The 20000-nt window shown below is 35.7% G+C and overlaps 1 protein-coding gene across 1 annotated transcript; it reads right to left on the bottom strand.

The window, feature by feature from the left end:
* Window positions 1-882: 882 nt before the first annotated feature.
* Window positions 883-17112, bottom strand: LOC127624840 (elongation of very long chain fatty acids protein 4-like). The gene is given in 8 exon segments (XM_052099792.1): window positions 883-3726; window positions 6360-6487; window positions 7341-7512; window positions 10416-10496; window positions 12494-12588; window positions 12591-12680; window positions 13418-13508; window positions 16843-17112. Coding segments are annotated over 7 exon segments (909 nt in total). The 5' UTR covers window positions 13485-13508; window positions 16843-17112; the 3' UTR covers window positions 883-3450.
* Between the last annotated feature and the right edge of the window lie 2888 nt (window positions 17113-20000).

Here is a 20000-nt window from a genome sequence, read left to right as displayed (position 1 = left end):
CCTCAACTTGCAAACTCAACATTTTCATAATGCATTGCATGCAATATTTATTTTCCCATTTGGCATTTTAGATATGGAGCAATTGTATCTTTTAGATTTTCAGTTGTGGATTTTTGTGTGTGAAATGCCACCATTCAGTGTTGCATGACTAATTTTCCAAATGTATTATTATCAGTGTGAACATTTGGACCCTTCTGTATTTTCTTTATTGGCGTGTAATGCATGGATCATTTCTAGCTATTATTGAGGGTTTTTTCCCCCCTGTATATGTATCTATAAGTTTATTGTGTGTGTGTGTGTGTGTGTGTGTGTGTGTGTGTGTGTGTGTGTGTGTGTGTGTGTGTGTGTTTTATCTTGAGACCCACTAAGTGTGCTTCTCCAACTGTGACCTGGATAGCACTACATACTCTGACGTGGATATAAGCTCTTTTACAGCGAAAGCCAATTTACAGGCTGATTAGACCAGATCTGTCTACCCAGCCCCTCAAAGCCCTGGCCTGGACAGCTCCATCATCGCTTGAGGATGCTCAATTAGATGAGCAGGAAGGAGAGACGAGTGACAGAGGGTCTGTGAATGACCAAGAAATAGGTGACGGGGCTTAACGGGGGCTGTCGTCCTCTACTTAACTGAAATATCTTCTATGAGTGGCAATCCAAACTGAGCTAAAGACTAAAGGCCTGGAAAAAGACCTAATAGTGCTGATTCAACAACAATAGTAAAAAATTATAAATAAATGATTAAAACCAATCAATGCATCCGCAGCGTTCTCAGATGCAGCGTAAACTCAAGTGTCTTGGTGCTCCATCCCTTACGTTTGAGCATAGTGATACGTGCCTTAGCAATTAAGCTAATACACAGATGAAAGAGACAGACAGGTTGGCATCCTGTTTATTTCATTAAAATCTGTAGCAGCTGGTTTAATCATTGAATTATTAGAGGAAACTGACATTTTTAAGAATCTCTTGTAGCATACAGGATGATTAGCAAATCAGAAATACATCCACTGAGCATAAGAACCTGCTTGAATTCGTGAGTATTCATACAGAGATAAACAGCATACTGCAACAGTTTACAGCTGAGAAAATAGAGTATAGTTATGGTGGCATGTTTTAGGAGACTCGTTCTGTTTTCTACCTTCAAGGGTTGAGGTAACACAGTGAACTTTCAAATAGCAAAATTAATATGATGCACCTATACACTACATAAAACGACATGGTTTTAAAAACAGTCAGTCCAACTTTACATACGGGTCAAAAAATAGGTTAAACTACCTGAGTATAATGCTGTGACGCCATCATTACCGTATGCTGTCTCAGGACGTTGTCTGGTGAAAACGAATATAACGATATTGTTTAGTTGTCTGACGTACATGTATAAGCCCACCAACTGCACAACTGAACAGTTGGTAACATGTTGAAACATGTATTATTATATTTTACTGCCACTTTAGAAATCTCCTATTGGTAAAAACACCATTATTTCACTATAGTAATAGTTCTCCGTGCTCTAATATATTCTATGAAGCCTAGTTTGTGGGATTAAACTGATGGCACTGATTCCTTAGTTACCTAATTTAGAAAAATCTGATCAAGAGTGTCAAGAAAGTTGGCAGCCATTGAAACCAGAGGAGAGGCATTTGAGGATACTAGTCCAAAGCTACTGGCATTTACAGTACGTAAGAATTTCTGTGCCATCAGCAACTCGGATAAAATAAGACCATAATGACAGTAAGCTATAGGTTTCTGTGGATGCATTTTTAATAGAAAAGCATATTTAACAGTAATTATGTGGTTAAAACAAGTGTAAAAACAGTGTATCCTCCCCTGCAGCCCCTTTAGATGCAATCAAACATCTCAAAGTAGCTTGCTATTATGATAGTTATACCGTAAGATGGTGGTTCTTAGCTCTGGTCTGCACGTTAGTCTCCCTTTTCTGACACATCAAAATTTTGTTTTTTTCTTTCCAACTCAAATCCATTAAGTTTTTTGTGTTTTTAACAGGGGAAAAAACACGTGAAATCTGATCAAGCCCAATCCAATTGACGTTGGTGGTTGGAAATTGGATTCAAATCTGATTTTTGTCAATGCGACTCAGAGATTAAATAAACATGCACATTAAAAACTAAAACGATAATTTAACCTTGTAAAACCTTTCAAGAAAACATCCTGGTCATATTTAACCCCAAATCAATAAAAAATACAGTATGTACAGTATGTATAATATATATATAATATTTTGAATAAATAATTAAAGCCTGCATTTGGGCTCATTAAGATTATTTTTGCATTGTGACATTTATTTTGGAACACTTAATAACATTTTGGCCCCCCAATTTTCCTTACCGCTACACATTCAAACATTTTACTTTCATTATTCCCATTGTTATTAATGTGAATTCTCATTACCATAACACTCATGTTTTTACTGTATTACAAAAACAAAACAAAAAAAATGCTGTTTTACAAAATAAATATATATATATATATATTATTTTCAATTAAAATGAGAGCAAATGAAAGGCAAAACCAAGGGAAAACTACATTGATGGTTAAATAATTTACAAATCAAACAATAATGTATATCTTTTTTTTATGTTGCAGTACTGAGAATATGATAAGGACTGTCTTATTTCGCACTGCAGTAATGAGAAATGAGGGCTAAAATGTGTGTAACTCTCATGAAAATAATGTTGCAATGCAAAAATAATTTATGGTTATAAAATAGGCTTAATTTCTATAAGCAAAATATTATTTCTAATTTGTTTGTCTTGAGTTTGGAATAAAATTGGATCGGGACATTGTCTTGTCAGGTTTCGTGAGAATCGCACAGCTCGATTATTACTGTGCATGGAAACATATTGAGTCTGAACGCTGACTTTAGATTGCATACGCATGAAATCTAAAGTCAGCGTTCAGACTCAATATGTGCAGAAAACAAATCAGATCTGGCCACGCATAACTCTTAATAAAAAAATTATTTAAGAAATAAATCTGATTTCCCATGCAGGATCAAAGCCTTGGAGGCTCCTTTAATGAGTTGAAAGTTCAGTCAGTTGTGTTAAATAATGCAGGACATGCATTATTTAACACATAGGACATGCAGGACTGTGGGTCCTTGAGTACCAGGATTGAGAACCACTAACATTTGTAACATTTTAGAGTGATGTCACACTGGAAGCCAAGGAAAATTAGATTGGATCAAACTGGAATGCATGGTGATGTTTGAATCAAACTGCAGCTCCAAGTTTGGAATTCTCTTTCTTACGAATCTTACAAACGTCCCTAGTTTGAAATATCTCCCTCCAAACATGCTCACCATTCAATCAAGTTCACAAAAATGACTTTTTACCAATTACAGAATATAGAGGTTGTGAGATCAGTCCCCTTTTCGAAGCCCACAGTACCCAGCGTTTCATCTCTTCATCAGATCCTTCCAAATCCATCCCTTTTTCATTCGTGCTTTGCCTTTCCTTTCTTTTGCTTCTTTCCATTTTCCGTCACCTCTGGTGCCTTACTGGTGCCATTGGTTGCCGTGGAGATGCCATTGGTAGCAGATTTGGATGGTTTGAGACGTGGCTGGCGGCGGTACGTTTGGTAGTAGAAATTTCCAAAGAGGACGATGAATGTGACGGCGTAACCGATCAAAGCCCACTGCATCCAGGCTGGGAATGGACAGCCCGTGTAGAGGGAATGGGCCGCATGGCCAATAGTGACATGGAACTGGATCTAAAAACAAAGCAAAGAGACATCTGCAAAATCTACCAATTTTCACAAGCTTTTGAGTAAGTGAATGTGAAGCCTAGTTTGATTGGCTCAAGTTGCAAAACAAAGGTCAAAAGCCAAATAATGGCAAAAAGTGATAACTTTACTCATGCATATGCTTTGACAGTGATTTGATTCCATATACACTCACCTAAAGGATTATTAGGAACACCTGTTCAATTTCTCATTAATGCAATTATCTAATCAACCAATCACATGGCAGTTGCTTCAATGCATTTAGGGGTGTGGTCCTGGTCAAGACAATCTCCTGAACTCCAAACTGAATGTCAGAATGGGAAAGAAAGGCGATTTAAGCAATTTTGAGCGTGGCATGGTTGTTGGTGCCAGACGGGCCGGTCTGAGTATTTCACAATCTGCTCAGTTACTGGGATTTTCACGCACAACCATTTCTAGGGTTTACAAAGAATGGTGTGAAAAGGGAAAAACATCCAGTATGCGGCAGTCCTGTGGGCTGAAAATGCCTTGTTGATGCTAGAGGTCAGAGGAGAATGGGCCGACTGATTCAAGCTGATAGAAGAGCAACTTTGCCTGAAATAACCACTCGTTACAACCGAGGTATGCAGCAAAGCATTTGTGAAGCCACAACACGCACAACCTTGAGGCGGATGGGCTACAACAGCAGAAGACCCCACCGGGTACCACTCATCTCCACTACAAATAGGAAAAAGAGGCTACAATTTGCAAGAGCTCACCAAAATTGGACAGTTGAAGACTGGAAAAATGTTGCCTGGTCTGATGAGTCTCGATTTCTGTTGAGACATTCAGATGGTAGAGTCAGAATTTGGCGTAAACAGAATGAGAACATGGATCCATCATGCCTTGTTACCACTGTGCAGGCTGGTGGTGGTGGTGTAATGGTGTGGGGGATATTTTCATGGCACACTTTAGGCCCCTTAGTGCCAATTGGGCATCGTTTAAATGCCACGGCATACCTGAGCATTGTTTCTGACCATGTCCATCCCTTTATGGCCACCATGTACCCATCCTCTGATGGCTACTTCCAGCAGGATAATGCACCATGTCACAAAGCTCGAATCATTTCAAATTGGTTTCTTGTTCATGACAATGAGTTCACTGTACTAAAATGGCTCCCACAGTCACCAGATCTCTGCCCTGGATGTGCATCCCACAAATCTCCATCAACTGCAAGATGCTATCCTATCAATATGGGCCAACATTTCTAAAGAATGCTTTCAGCACCTTGTTGAATCAATGCCACGTAGAATTAAGGCAGTTCTGAAGGCGAAAGTGGGTCAAACACAGTATTAGTATGGTGTTCCTAATAATCCTTTAGGTGAGTGTATGCTTTGACAGTGATTTGGTTCTTTCAATAAATCTCAGGAACTTAGAAAAGAAATGAACATTGACTCCAAGACTGTCGTAATCAAACTCTCTCTATTTTTCTTTTCTGTTGAAAAGTCATGAAATTGGGTTTTTAATTTAGCCAATGGGAACACAAAAATTATATTTGCTGTGGTCTCCCGTTCACCTCTATAGAGGTTTACCCCAATATAGTTTACTTCTGTGTTCCAAGCCCAGAAATGTGAAATGGGCTCAATAGAACTCTTTATCTTGTGCACAGTTAAATTAAATTAAGCCGACCAAATCAGTAGGGTCAAGATGGTCATTTTCCAAGCATCATTTCATTTTAGCCAATCAAATGTAAAGTAGCACTTTAAACGTAAATTTAACATTTGCTTACATAGTAAAGGCAATAGGTACCATGAAATAAAATAGCTGATGTAACATTTGCAGTGTTAAAATACTTACTTCTATCCCAGCTTACAGTAAAATGTAGACAACTACAAGTAAGTCATTCAGAGGTTCATTTTCTCAAAAACTGTAAACACTTTGTCTCTGTTGCACTACTATAAAATTCCTGTGTTTGTTTAGAGCGACCCACTTAGACCTGCCCCAACGACATTACACAACCAATGCCGTGAGTCGGGGGTGGGACAATCTGACGGTTCGAACAACAGCAGGCGAGGGCCGTTATTTTTGCAATTCCGTTCGGTGGCGCTAGTAGCGCAGAAATGATATACTTCATCTTTAGTGTTAGTGAATAAAAATACAATTGTACATTGTTAGTTCTTGTTATTTCGTAGTGCATTAACTAATGTTAACATGCCACTTTTATTTAAAAAATGAGTTGAAATGACCATTAAACAAGATTAATAAGATAAGATTCAACTTTATTGTCATTGTGCAGAGTACAGGTACAGAGCCAATGAAATGCAGTTGTTTTCACATATCCCAACTAAGCTGGGGTCAGAGCGCAGGGTCAGCCATGAAACAGCGCTGCTGGAGCAGATAGGGTCAAGGGCCTTGCTCAAGGGCCCAACAGTGTTATCTTGACAGTGCTTGGGCTTGAACCCCTGACCTTTCGTTCAGTAACCCAGAGCCTTAACCGCTGAGCTACCACTGGCTCAAGTAAAAGTTACTTTACTGTTACTGTTAGTTCATGTTAACTTATAATGTTAACTTATATTAACAAATGTGATCTAACTTTAAAGTGTTACCAAATTTATGTTCTTCGATACTCTGATTTACGTTGTGAAATGAGCGTGTTTATTTACCATCTGAATAATGGTGAGGTATTTTTTCCACCACAAGTACTTCTGGATCTTTGGACCAATCGCTGCCAGGCCGTAGTAACCGTACATCAGCACATGAATGCCTGAGTTAATTGTAGCGCCAAAGAAGGCTGCAAAGAAGAAAGGAGGTTTAGTTAGTTAGTTAGACTACATTCATCTTAAAGCAGACCTACGCCCTTTTCAAATCATTATCCTTTGTTCACACCTCTTTACAGCCATCTGTACCCTTCCAAACCTTTGACCCCCTTCCACAACCCCCTAATCTCTTCTAACCTTCCTCCCCTCTTCTTAAATCCTCACACCGTTCCTCTGTTCTCTGCTCAATGTTTCCTTGGCTATTCCACAATATACAAGGCACAACAAATTTGGGAGATGAGAAATCATTTAATAAGATCATCCAATTCTACAAGTGCCATTCTGCTTTTCTACAACTTACTTTTCCTGGGAAAACAGAGTGGGCTAAAGTATTTAAAATGCTCAATTGTGGTTGTGTGTATGAATGATTTCATGGACTGCTTGTTTAAGTATCAAGTGCTCTGTACATATGTGAATGAATGAATGTGTGTGTGTGTGTGTGTGTGTGTGTGTGTGTGTGTGTGTGTGTGTGTGTGTGTGTGTGTGTGTGTGTGTGAGCGTGTATTTATCACTTTGTGGGGACCAAATGTCCCCATAAGGATAGTAAAACCCAAAATTTTTGACCTTGTGGGGACATTTTGTCGGTCCCCATGAGGAAAACAGCTTATAAATCATACTAAATTATGTTTTTTGAAAATGTAAAAATGCAGAAAGTTTTCTGTGAGGGTTAGGTTTAGGGGTAGGGTTAGGTTTAGGGGATAGAATATAAAGTTTGTACAGTATAAAAACCATTATGTCTATGGAAAGTCCCCATAAAACATGGAAACACAACAAGTGTGTGTGTGTGTGTGTGTGTGTGTGTGTGTGTGTGTGTGCGTTTGTACTCACACTGCCCTCCAGGAACCCACTTGATGCCGATCCACCACAGGATGAACATTGTACAGTGGTGATAGACGTGCAGGAAGCTGACCTGATTGAACTTCTTCCTCATGATGAAGAACACTGTGTCAAGAAACTCCACCCCTTTAGAGATGTAGTACCACCACAGAGCCGACGCTATCTGCAGGTACAGAGTGAATCTTAATGAGGAATCTCCACAACTGACACAGCTTGATATAACAATGTCTGTCAGTGTGTTTCTTCAACTTCTGACACTTTTAGTACTGTGGACGTCTAGAAAGTAAAGTCTCTTTAAAACATTTATCACACTCACAATTTTTTGTAATTTGCCTGATGACAATGTCACTTTAACTATTCACTTTATTTAGTTGACCAGCTACTGGAAGCTTCTAATACAACCAGGCCAATTTAACTGTTACACTTGTGTAAAATCACCATGCAACAACTGCTTTATGCAGCACAATGTGCTAGTAGCTAACAGCTAGCGCTCGTGTTATTGTTTTGGTCAATGTGTGTTGTGTTTAAGATGATGTCACAGCAGTAGAGTTGGCACAACTATGATGGTCAGCCTATAATCCCACCCACGTTGAGATGGCACTAAACTGCAGTGGAAATGCAAGCTCAGAAATGTAAAGCGAGTAGAGTTGAGGCAAGTCAAGCCGTAATGTGCAGTAGAAAAGTGCCATAAAACAGTCAAATCTGGACATAAAAGGCATTTAAGTGCCAAAAATAAACAATGAAGGCCTGGTTGAAATGCTCGTCCATCCATCTGTCCATCCATCCATCCATCCATTCATCCATCCATCCATCCTCTGCTATTCCCCTTAATGACCCAATGGCACAGAATGAGTAAACTATTATCTATATTTCTATGCTTTATAGTTTTAGTTGTATCAAGAGCAGGGTGTGAATTCAGCATACTGTGGCTGATTTGCACTATGAAACAGTTGCAGTTCATGTTGTACGCAGTTCAAGAGGCGTGTTGCTGTAGCTCAACTCCTACAGTAGATGTCTTTTTTAAAGTGGTTGCAGGAGTCTGTGCTTTTCAGGATAAACCTTAATCTTACAGGGGCAATGTTTAGTTGTAGGTATTGATCAATGAAATATCACAATTGCACCTTTGATCAAGACACTTAAACTTAGCTTATCATGTCACTTGTATAAAGAGTAGTTTTATTTTACTTCCTGGGTCCGTATAAGTGCATTGGTTCCAAGCGCCACAAATAAGGAGGCGTGTCTTATAGACGTGTACGTGTCGAGAGTGCTGACACTGTCTCTATCCTCACGTCACCAGGGGAACGCCGCTTGCCAATGAGGGTCATGGAACATGCCAAGCCGACAGCATGAGGAAGTTCTAACCGATGTCAGTAAAATGGGTATCCAGGGATTTTGTACCGCTGTCCTCCTGATCACAGTTAAGCATCTCACAGAACTCTCCTCAACTTTCCCCTATTACCTTAAAATACGATAAAATACTATTTTCAGCAGAGCACTGAGAGTCTGTAAGATCATGGTGCCAGTTTGTTTATATATGGTTGTGTACTCTACTGTGTCTGTGGGTTAACAATTGTCCTCAGAAGTTCACTAAATTGGGGAAAAAAAAAACTACAAAATCTTTTCTTAATGTAGCAAGAAATCTTAGTATTGGCAATACTTTGCAGACAAAATTGGACAAGGGACATCAGAGACATTAGGGACATCCTCAAAGGCAGCACCATGCAGATGGGGTGGCTCTAGTGGCTCAAGCCCCTGCCCTTTTGCATGAGGTGCCCCTTAAATGCCACCCAAAATGAAAGCTTTCACACCTAAATTAAATGACTTTTTATGCTTAACAATAGCATTTAGGGGTGTAAAAATGGATCAATATATTATGAATCTTTGATGCATCAATTATGGAATTTAATAATCAATTATAATATCTATAATAGTACCCAATGTGATACAGAGGCCATCTCAGATTATGCACGCACTCTATTTTTATTCTTATTATGAACCAAACCTCTGTACTTCATTAATACAATGAAGGATCGGAATATATATTAGTATTACAGTTGTGTATTCTTCTGTTCAACACAATGCATTATGCATTTATCCTATTTCTTATCCACAATTACGTTTTTGAGCCAACAGTCAAAGGAAATAGAAAGGAAATCCCACCTTAGAGTTAAAAGAGCCAATCACCTTTTAGATACAGACATCACCTGTCAATCAACTCATAGAACGTGCATACGCAATAGCTTTACACACCGGGAAACTTGCTTTTAATGATAATTAATGAATTAATGATACCAGTCAGGGGCGTAGATTCCGGGCGGGTTGGGGAGGAAACCCCCCCAATATTCAAAACAATGCCAATGTCACTTTATTTATATAGCACAACTAAAACAACAGCTGTTGACCAATATGCTGTACGTACTGTAGTAAAATAAAAGTTAAAACTAAAATTTTATATACTATAGACTTAATTACTATAGACTAACCCAAACCCTAAGCCTAAACCTAGGCTTAAACCTAAGTCAAAGAGACATTTCAGCAACATTGTCCCCTAAGCATGGTTACATAGAAAAATACACACACACACATACACACACACATACGTTTATGCATTTGGCAGACACTTTTATCCAAAGCGACTTACAGTGCACTTATTACAGGGACAATCCCCCTGGAGCAACCTGGAGTTAAGTGCCTTGCTCAAGGACACAATGGTGGTGGCCGTGGGGATCGAACCAGCAACCTTCTGATTAACAGTCATGTGCTTTAGCCAGCTGGGGTAAACCAGCTGAAAGGTGCGTTGAGCCACCTACCATACCGGGGTAAAATTGCTTGTCGAATAGCGTCACCTATTGTAAAGTCATGAATGTGATAATGGCAGTCACTCTATGTGCAAGGGCCATTCGTCGGCGATTCGTCTCTCGAAATCATGTCGCCTTCAGTGTGACTACTTTAGCCCGTAGTCTTTATAATTAGATTTATATGAAAACAATAGAAGTTTATGTATGTCCTCATTTAGATAGCTAAGTAAAACTTGTGGCTGTGTGTGAGGAAAGACTTATTTCTTACCCTGACTTCATTCACATCATTAGAGTAGTTCACAGGTTGGCAGAGGTAACTGTAACCAGCCGCTCTGGAGCCCAGGAGCAGCTAGAGAGAGAGAGAGAGAGAGAGAGAGAGAAACACAGTAAATTGGCATTCTATTAGAAGCACGCTATTAATTTGTACACCGAGAGAGGTTAAAGGTCAAAACTGTTGTAATGAAATACTATAATAGACTAATGGAATGGATTGGCTACTATATATGACTTATGCTTTTTGTAAATAGCCTGCACATCTTTGTGTGCCTTCCTTGCCTGTAAAAGTTCAACTTGCAAAACAAGCATCAAAGCTGATTGTCTGTGTAAAAAGTCAAATATGTCACAACATTTAGCTGAACCAGTGATCCAAATGCCAAATATCTGCGACCTGTCTGTGGCCTGTCTGTGGTGTTGAACTCTCACATCTTGGGGTAAAACCCTTGCAAAGGGAGGTAGTGTGGACACATCCAAAACAATCAAGGCCAGATGTGGGATCAAACATTTTTACAGTTCATGGTGAAAAAGGACAGGCGAAGACGAAGACCTTGGTGGAGTAATCTATTAAATTACATGGGAACATACTGTATGTAGCAGTGTGCCGGGCAACTTTTTCACTATGTACTAAAACCAATTCAATATAGAAATATAGAAAAATATCAAACTGTTACTTTAAAGTTGTTGATTAAAAGCATAGTCAATATATTTCATTTTTATTGCAAAAGAATCTGATTTATACAAATATATAAGTAGTTTGAGAGTGTAGGGGGACTGACTAGATGGTAGTCGGCGGTCGCTATGGAGCTCTTTTGCCGCAGTTTGTTTTCATGCAATTGGTGATTGGTGGATCAATCCTTTGTGGTATGAGAGAAACTCCAAGCGAGACATCTGTCATGAACATCACAGGACATCTGACCTGACTTTGTCCAATTTATCTAGATGACTAACAATGATGTAACTTAGTATGATACTGAATAATGACCCAAAAGCGCCTTTTCTTCGGGATCAGATTGTTCTGCTGTCGGTGGACAAGGATGGGGTAATGCTGGCATGGCATGTGCTCTGTTTATATAAAGAAAGTGAAATGCTAAATGCTAAACACTATCATGAATGAGTGATGAGACTGTCATTTCCTGCTGTCATTGCTGTGCTGATGTGGGACACATGGAGAACTGCCAACAACTGTAGCCAGCTGAGATCGCCATTAACCTAAGTACACACTACACTGACTAGTTCCCTTGAGCGTTTCCTTCATGTTATCCAAATGCATAAATATATACACATTTTGACAGATGCATTTAATCTTGATATCTCTCAGCAAACACAGAACATTCCCTGAATGTTAGCCTATGGCCCCCATTTGGTTGTTTTTGGGAAACCCATTCCCAACAATCTAGGAACGTTCACTTAAGGTTCTATTTTTATTTTTTTTATATCCATAAACTAACATTCCCAGGACTGGTACTAAGTTCCGATCCTTGGAGGGCAAGCGGTTGTCTCTTCACTGGACCCAGATGGGGGTGTCAGAGGTTTCTGGGGGCAAAAGGAAAATCAATGGGGCAATGCCCCTTCTAGCTACCCTTCCAGAGCGTTCTTAAAAACCAAACGTTTTTAGCTGGGTCAGAGTTGCGCCAGATAGCACATCTACATCTCGAAGACATCTGTTATAGATATTTTCATCTGGAGAGCATCGCAATCTAATTAGGGCTGCACTTTTAATCGAAATAAGATAGAAATCGCAATATGACCTTATGCGATTATTAAATCACAAAGGGCTGTGATTTAATTAAATAAATAAATGATCTGCTCACTTCAAAGTTTATTTGAACTGCTCTGTCTATATTAAGTTTTAAATTAAGCATTATTACACTTCAGTTTTCCACAACTAGCGGTTCTGGGGGCCTGGGTAGCTGACTACCACACCTGGAGTGGATCATTCTCTTTAGGATCCTTTAGGATCATGGGTAGCGTAGTTGTTCACCAGGAATTCTGCTATTTAACACATCTTTTAAACAATTAAGTTGAAATAATGTGGCCTTGGCATTTGACAGGATGTACAGTCGATCAGACCTCTTTGCAGATGTAGAAGTTAAGCAGAACCATGCTGAAGTTGTACACAATGAGGGTTGTTCTGAACTGAAAGGGCTCCCGGGTCTGCATGTAACGGGCCCGGCCCACAGGAAGAGCAGGTACAGAACGCTGATCCCCAAGGTGGGGAGCGGGGATGACATCATCGTCCATTTCTCCACACGCTTATCTGAGACAAACACATATGCACAGTCACATACGTGGGTCATTGCAAATAAGGTTTTCAGATATGATACAATTATTTTTAAATGTAGTCTAAAACGTGTCAAGTTTTGTAATTTCACAATTTTGTTTTTAAAGTTATCTACATAAAATGATTTAATGACAAAAAATGTTAATTAGTGTAACTATCAAATAAAATGTATTAAAATAATTAACTAGAACTTTGAATACATGAGAGTATACACTACTTAATACTTTTTCAAACATGTTTTTCAAGGTAAAAACATAAATAAATAAAATAAAGCAATATATATATATATATATTATAATAATTATTTTATTATTATTATAATTATAATTATTTTTTTACAAATGTCATGAATTTCATTATTCATTATTATTATTATTATTATTATTATTATTATTATTATTATTATTATTATTTTAGGGTTAATCCATTTTGACCACACCAAAATTTGCACTTTCATAAAAACATCAAACTATCTGATTTAAAAAAAAATCTTCGGACAGTTACACGTTGAAAACACATTCATCTTAGTAGAGGTATATTCAAGTGTATTTCTGTGAACTCCTTTTTTAATGCAATTTTTTAAAAACGGGATAGATTTGGACAAAAAAATCGGGTCGAACGTGCACATTTACAGACACTAACCATTAACAGAACTGTGTTTTTAAAAATATCAATAAATAAAGAAATAAAAGGACAGAGACACATATTCTCACCTGCTATGGTAAGGCTCCATTTATAAAACTCTACGGAGTCATTCATAACATGAATGACTGCATCCATGGTTCTAGTTCTAAGATGATTATCCTGCAAAGCAACAAAAATAAAGTCATAAACAACAATTCGAGGCTACTTGCCTTGACTTTTTTAATAAATGTTTATTTTTTACTTTTTATTTGCACAATATAAATTGTATTCATCTTAGACAGTGAGTTTGAAAATGCAAAGAATAATTGGGCAATACATTTTGGACTTCGATTGCATACCCGATCATCCATCATTCATAAAAATAACCCAAACCACATTTTGACAGATCATTTTGTTCATTTATTACAGAGAATTTGGTAAATGATAGTGTGACTAGTTTTACAAGGCAAGGCAGCCTGACTTTAACTCAGCGAGTTCCTACCAAACCCAATTCCACACCTGTGTGGCAAGTAAGCCGAATTAATATGAGTCAAAGTCCTCCGGCATATTTATGTAATCAGCCGGCCTTCTTCTGCAGCCCTGCTGACATCTGTGCATTATTTAGTGGCCCTATCCTTTTGCATGGAAACAAAGTGAACGAAGTGGTTCGTTGTTCATGGCCAAAAGTTGTTGAGCGGGGGATCGCCAAACTAGATTGCGCAGCCTTAAAGCCCAGGGCACCTCCGGGCAGTCAAGGGCCCCCTGGTAGTCAAGGGCTGCTGGGCACTGGCCCCACTGGCCCCATTGGCTCAGTCGGTGACTTTCTTTCTTCTGCTGAACACAAGATTTTTAGATGAATATTTCAGCTCTGTAGGTCCATACAATGCAAATGAATGGTGACCAAAATCTTGATACTCTAAAATGCACATCGTTCTTTCGTCCGTCGTCGTCCATGAAGACCTCAACACCATTAATCACATGGAGACTGAGTACTGTACAGTGTGTCCGAAGGTGACTAATTAGGCCAATTCGGGCACGGAATGTCCTAGTACATATTGGGCAGATATGTATAGGCAATTGTTGCACTGGTGGCTCTGGACTTGCTTTAGCAATACACTGTGTTTCGTAAGCTTGACAGCCCTTGTTGATGCATGCCAAGTATGGCCGCTTTGTGCCAGCGTTCCCAAGGTGGTTGTGTCTATGTCAAGCGCCTTTAGGTACGCCATCAGTGTGTCTTTATAGCATTCCTTCTTCCTTTGATTGTGATTTTGGGTTCTGTGTGCAGTGCACGAGGAGCAGGCTGGTACAAAATGCACATAAATGCAATCCACATGACTCCAGTGGTTCAATCCATATCTACATTTACATTTATGCATTTGGCAGATGCTTAAAGTGCACTTATTAAAGGGAAAATCCCCCTGGAGCAAACTGGAGTTAAGTGCCTTGCTCAATGACACAATGGTGGTGGCTGTGGGGGTCGAACCAGCAACCTTCTGATTACCAGATATGTGCTTTAGCCCACTACACCACCACCACTCCCATATTCTTCATCTGAAGCGATATATGTTTGTGTGAGAAACAGATCAATATTTAAGTCATTTTTTTGCTATCCCTCTGCACTTTCACTTTTACATTCTCCTTCTTTTGGTTTTTGGTGATGTGCATTCTTCATGCACATCACCACCTACTGGGCAGGGAGGGAAATGTATGGTAAAAACTGACTTAAATATTGATCTGTTTCTCACCCACACCTATCATATCACTTCAAAAGACATGGATTGCAACACAGGAGTCGTATGGATTACTTTTATGCTGTGTTTATATGCATTTTGGATCTTCAAAATGTTGGCACCCATTCACTTGCATTGTATGGACCTACAGAGCTGAGATATCCTTCTAAAAATCTTCGTTTGAGTTTTGCAGAAGAAAGTAAGTCATACACGTCTGGAATGGCATGAAGGTGTGTAAATGATGATATATTTGAGCGAACTATCTTTTAAGTTCAGCACATTAACTATGAACAGTTATGAACACACTCGCTGCAGCTACATTATTACATGATGGCTAACGAGGTATTGAATCAAGGGCGTAGATTCCAGGGGGGGATGGAGGGGAACACCCCCAATATTTACATCATGATCAATTTTAAAAAGTAAATGCTTCTCGCTGCAAACACTTGCAGTGCATTTCTTTACTGAATTAAACTTATAAAAAGCATTTTTTTCCCCTTTAATTCAGTGAATGTCATTCAGAGGTATTTTTAAAAGCTGATTTTGTCCTCTTTATTGTTAGTAAGCACGTTTAAAACAACCTTTTAAGTCGGGACACAAGCAGAATAATCGGTTAAGAGCTGATGATTAATCGTTGCGATAATCGCCCAAATAGTCGAATAATCGTTCTAATAATAGCTAAATTAGTCAATATCAAAAAGATCGTTACTGCAGCCCTGGTGTACCCCGATATTAGCCGATCTCCCTAAAATAAATGCCACTTGGTTCAATATTTGTAATGTAATGCAATGCAATGACATTCAGGCATTTTAAGTGTGGCTCAAGTGTCCAAATGGGCCCCAACATGTGCATATTCTATTCTAAAACCTGAATAATAAAAACTGTTGGCTTAATAAATGAGGATTATTATTATCGACACTGTTACAAGTTAGCAGCAGTAAGATGGTTGTGTAGTCTAAACAGAAGAGCAGAAGCCCTGTTAAAACAAACACGTCCCGGCTGAAGACAAAAGCCTCTGTGCGCGTGTGTCAGCAGGTTTCACGCGCATTTGTCAGTCGGGCTGTAATTCCTTTTGATCTACGGGCTTACAGTTTAAGTACGAATGCCCATCGACCCACATTTGAGGCCACACCACTCAGTTGGATGATCACTGTGAAGGTTACCATCAACAGATGCTCAAACTACACAAGTATATAACTTTTCCTAAAATAAAGGAAACATAATGATCAGAGTAACAGTCCATCAAATTAATCAAACAGTCCAAATAACCTAAAAGGTATATCACAACAAGTCAAATAAAGCATTTAATATGACTAATAGGAATCCATATGAATACATTAGGTTAAACAAATGACATTTAAATAAATCCATAGGCTGTATATAGTTATACATATAGACATAAATATAGACGTTATAGATATTACAGTGCAGCTAAAAACTCTTATCAAGAATAGTTATTTGCTTGTATGCTGCATGGGTTCTTGAGTTGACTATATGGTTTTAAAAAGTGCATTTGTACCACTACACATTTAGTCTTAATACTAGTTGATAGTTAACATAAAGTTAACATCTTTTGCTTTTTGGTTCTAGCTAGACACTTAAACGCCTTTAAAGAAGTGACGCTTAACAATTACAGTAAGGAACATGATTAGATCTGGCATGTTGCACTGCACTGTCATTTGCATTTAATTGCATGCAAACTTGCAATGCAAGTAGGACTAAAAAGTCTAGTTATAAAGCAGACTAACAGTACTAAAAGTGCGCTCGCTCGCGCACGCACTTACCTTGCAAACGCGTGCCTATGCCGACATCAGGTGCAGTGCAGCCCAGTTGGAATATGAAAGTGAATAAATGTGCGGATTTAAATCTACACTGTGCGTTTATACACATCAACCCCGCAGATTTGGCAATAATAGTAATAATAATAACAACGCGAAGGCATAAGGAATGCAACTAAAATAATTCGTGCATATGAGTCAAACCCATCGTCCCCTGGGCACCTGATCTGTCTGTGTCCCGGACACTCACTGGTCAGCCGTCTGTCCCGCACTGACCATGCGCAGTCACGCCATGTGGGGCTCGTGCCGGTGCGCTCGGGTAACTCCTTTGTTTAGGCGTTAAACCGCTTTCACTCATCAGTCTGACGGGGAATGATAGATTCCTTAGAAACGCTTTAACTTAAAATAGCTTTTATAAAGTGATTAATATCATCTGGGGTATTTTTGTAGCCTAGATCATTATAGTATAAAGAAAGAAACACCATAAGAAACGTGCTGCATTTTATAAACATTTTATTCCTAATTAAGCAATATAATATATAATATAATATAATATAATATAATATAATATAATATAATATAATATAATATAATATAATATTTAATATAATATATAATATAATACAATATAATATATAATATAATATAATCCATCCATCCATCCATCCATCATCAACCGCTTATCCTGTGTAAAGGGTCGCGGGGGCTGGAGCCTATCCCAGCTAACATTGGGCGAAAGGCGGGGACACCCTGGACAGGTCGCCAGTCCATCGCAGATATAATATAATATAATATTTATATTGAATATAATATAATATAATATAATATATAATATAACATAATAATAATATAATACAATATAACATAATAGAATATAATATAATAACATATAACATAATATAATATATAATATAATTATAATATAATACAATTTAATATAATATATAATATAATTATAATATAATACAATATAACATAATAATATATAATGTAATATATAATATAATATATAATATAATACAATTTAATATAATATAACATAATAATATATAATATAATGTAAAATATTATATAATATAAGACAAAATAATATAATATAATATAAAATATTATATAATATAAGACAAAATAATATAATATAACATAAATATATATAATATAATACAATATAATATAATATAATATATAATATAATATAATATAATATAATACAAAATAATATAATATAACATAAATATATATATAATATAATATAACATAATAATATATAATATAATATAATATATAATATAATACAATTTAATATAATATAACATAATAATATATAATGTAATATATAATATAATATAAAATATTATATAATATAAGACAAAATAATATAATATAACATAAATGTATATAATATAATACAATATAATATAAGACAAAATAATACAATATAACATAATATAATATAATATAATATAATATATATATATAATATAATACAATATATATAATATAATATAATATATAATATTATATAATATAATACAATATAATATAATATAATATAAATGTATATAATATAATACAATATAATATAAGACAAAATAATATAATATAATATAAATGTATATAATATAATACAATATAATATAATATAATATATAATATAATACAATATAATATAATATAATATAATATAATATATAATATATATATATATATATATAATATAATATAATATATAATATTATATAATATAAGACAAAATAATATAATATAATATAAATGTATATAATATAATACAATATAATATAAGACAAAATAATACAATATAACATAAATGTATATAATATAATACAATATAATATAATATAATATATAATATAATACAATATAATATAATATAATATAATATAATATAATATATATATATATAATATAATATCAATATATATAATATAATATAATATATAATATTATATAATATAAGACAAAATAATATAATATAACATAAATATATATAATATAATACAATATAATATAATATAATATATAATACAATATAATATAATATAATATAATACAAAATAATATAATATAACATACATATATATATATATATATATATATATATATATATATATATATATATATATATATATATATATAATATAACATAATAATAATATATAATATAATATAATGCAATATAATGTAATATAATATAACATAATAATAATATAATGTAATATAATATAATAATATATAATATAATATAATACAATATAATATAATATAATAATATAATATATAATAGAATAAAATACAATATAATACAATATAATTTATTTATTTATTATATTGTGTTTGCTGCATATTTAACAGTTTTAGGACGTAAATACAGTCATTAATTATTATTTTGTCATTAATATAATCATGGTCATATTACAATTTGTGATTATTATGTTATGCATTCATAATATTATCCTTATGATATGACTCTGGCAATTCCTTATAGAAAGATTGCCATTTGATTTATGATGATGATGATGATGATGATTATCTGTATTATTATTATTAGTATTATTATTATTATTATTATTATTGCATGTTTAGAGCATAAACAATTTTAGGAAGTAAATATTTTACAATAAATGTTTATTTTTGTCATATATGAATATACCCTTGTTCTGATCACTACCTATCATTATTATGTCATACATTCATCATATGAAATGACATTTTTGCCATTTTTAGACTTTTACATTTTCTGAGACAATGTGACGGGTGCTTGATTTGCTGCAGTGGGGATTCTAGGTGGTTGCTAGGGTGTTTTGGGTGGTTACATGTGCACTTTAAATAAAGAAATATTTATTCAATAAACATTAATGCAATACTATTTGCATCCCTAATCGTCAATTAACAAAACTTAGTTCTAAGCAACCAGTTGCTCACAGCGTCATCCATACGGTAATGACATAACTGAGCCACAAGGTGTCGTGAATCATATGGAAAACTACAAAGTCATGAAGTCATGAAGATCTGCTTGGTTAAACAGTTGTCTGACAGACTGGTTATGTTTAGATTACAAAACTAGCATTATGTATTTACTGTATACACAATACATACACATATGGAATAAATATGGTCATTTTGCTTCTATGACCTCTAGTCCT

Source organism: Xyrauchen texanus, chromosome 31, assembly GCF_025860055.1.
Source record: "Xyrauchen texanus isolate HMW12.3.18 chromosome 31, RBS_HiC_50CHRs, whole genome shotgun sequence".
Lineage (NCBI taxonomy): Eukaryota > Metazoa > Chordata > Actinopteri > Cypriniformes > Catostomidae > Xyrauchen > Xyrauchen texanus.
Note: the sequence above shows the minus strand (reverse complement) of the source record. Positions and strands in the feature narration are given on the sequence as shown.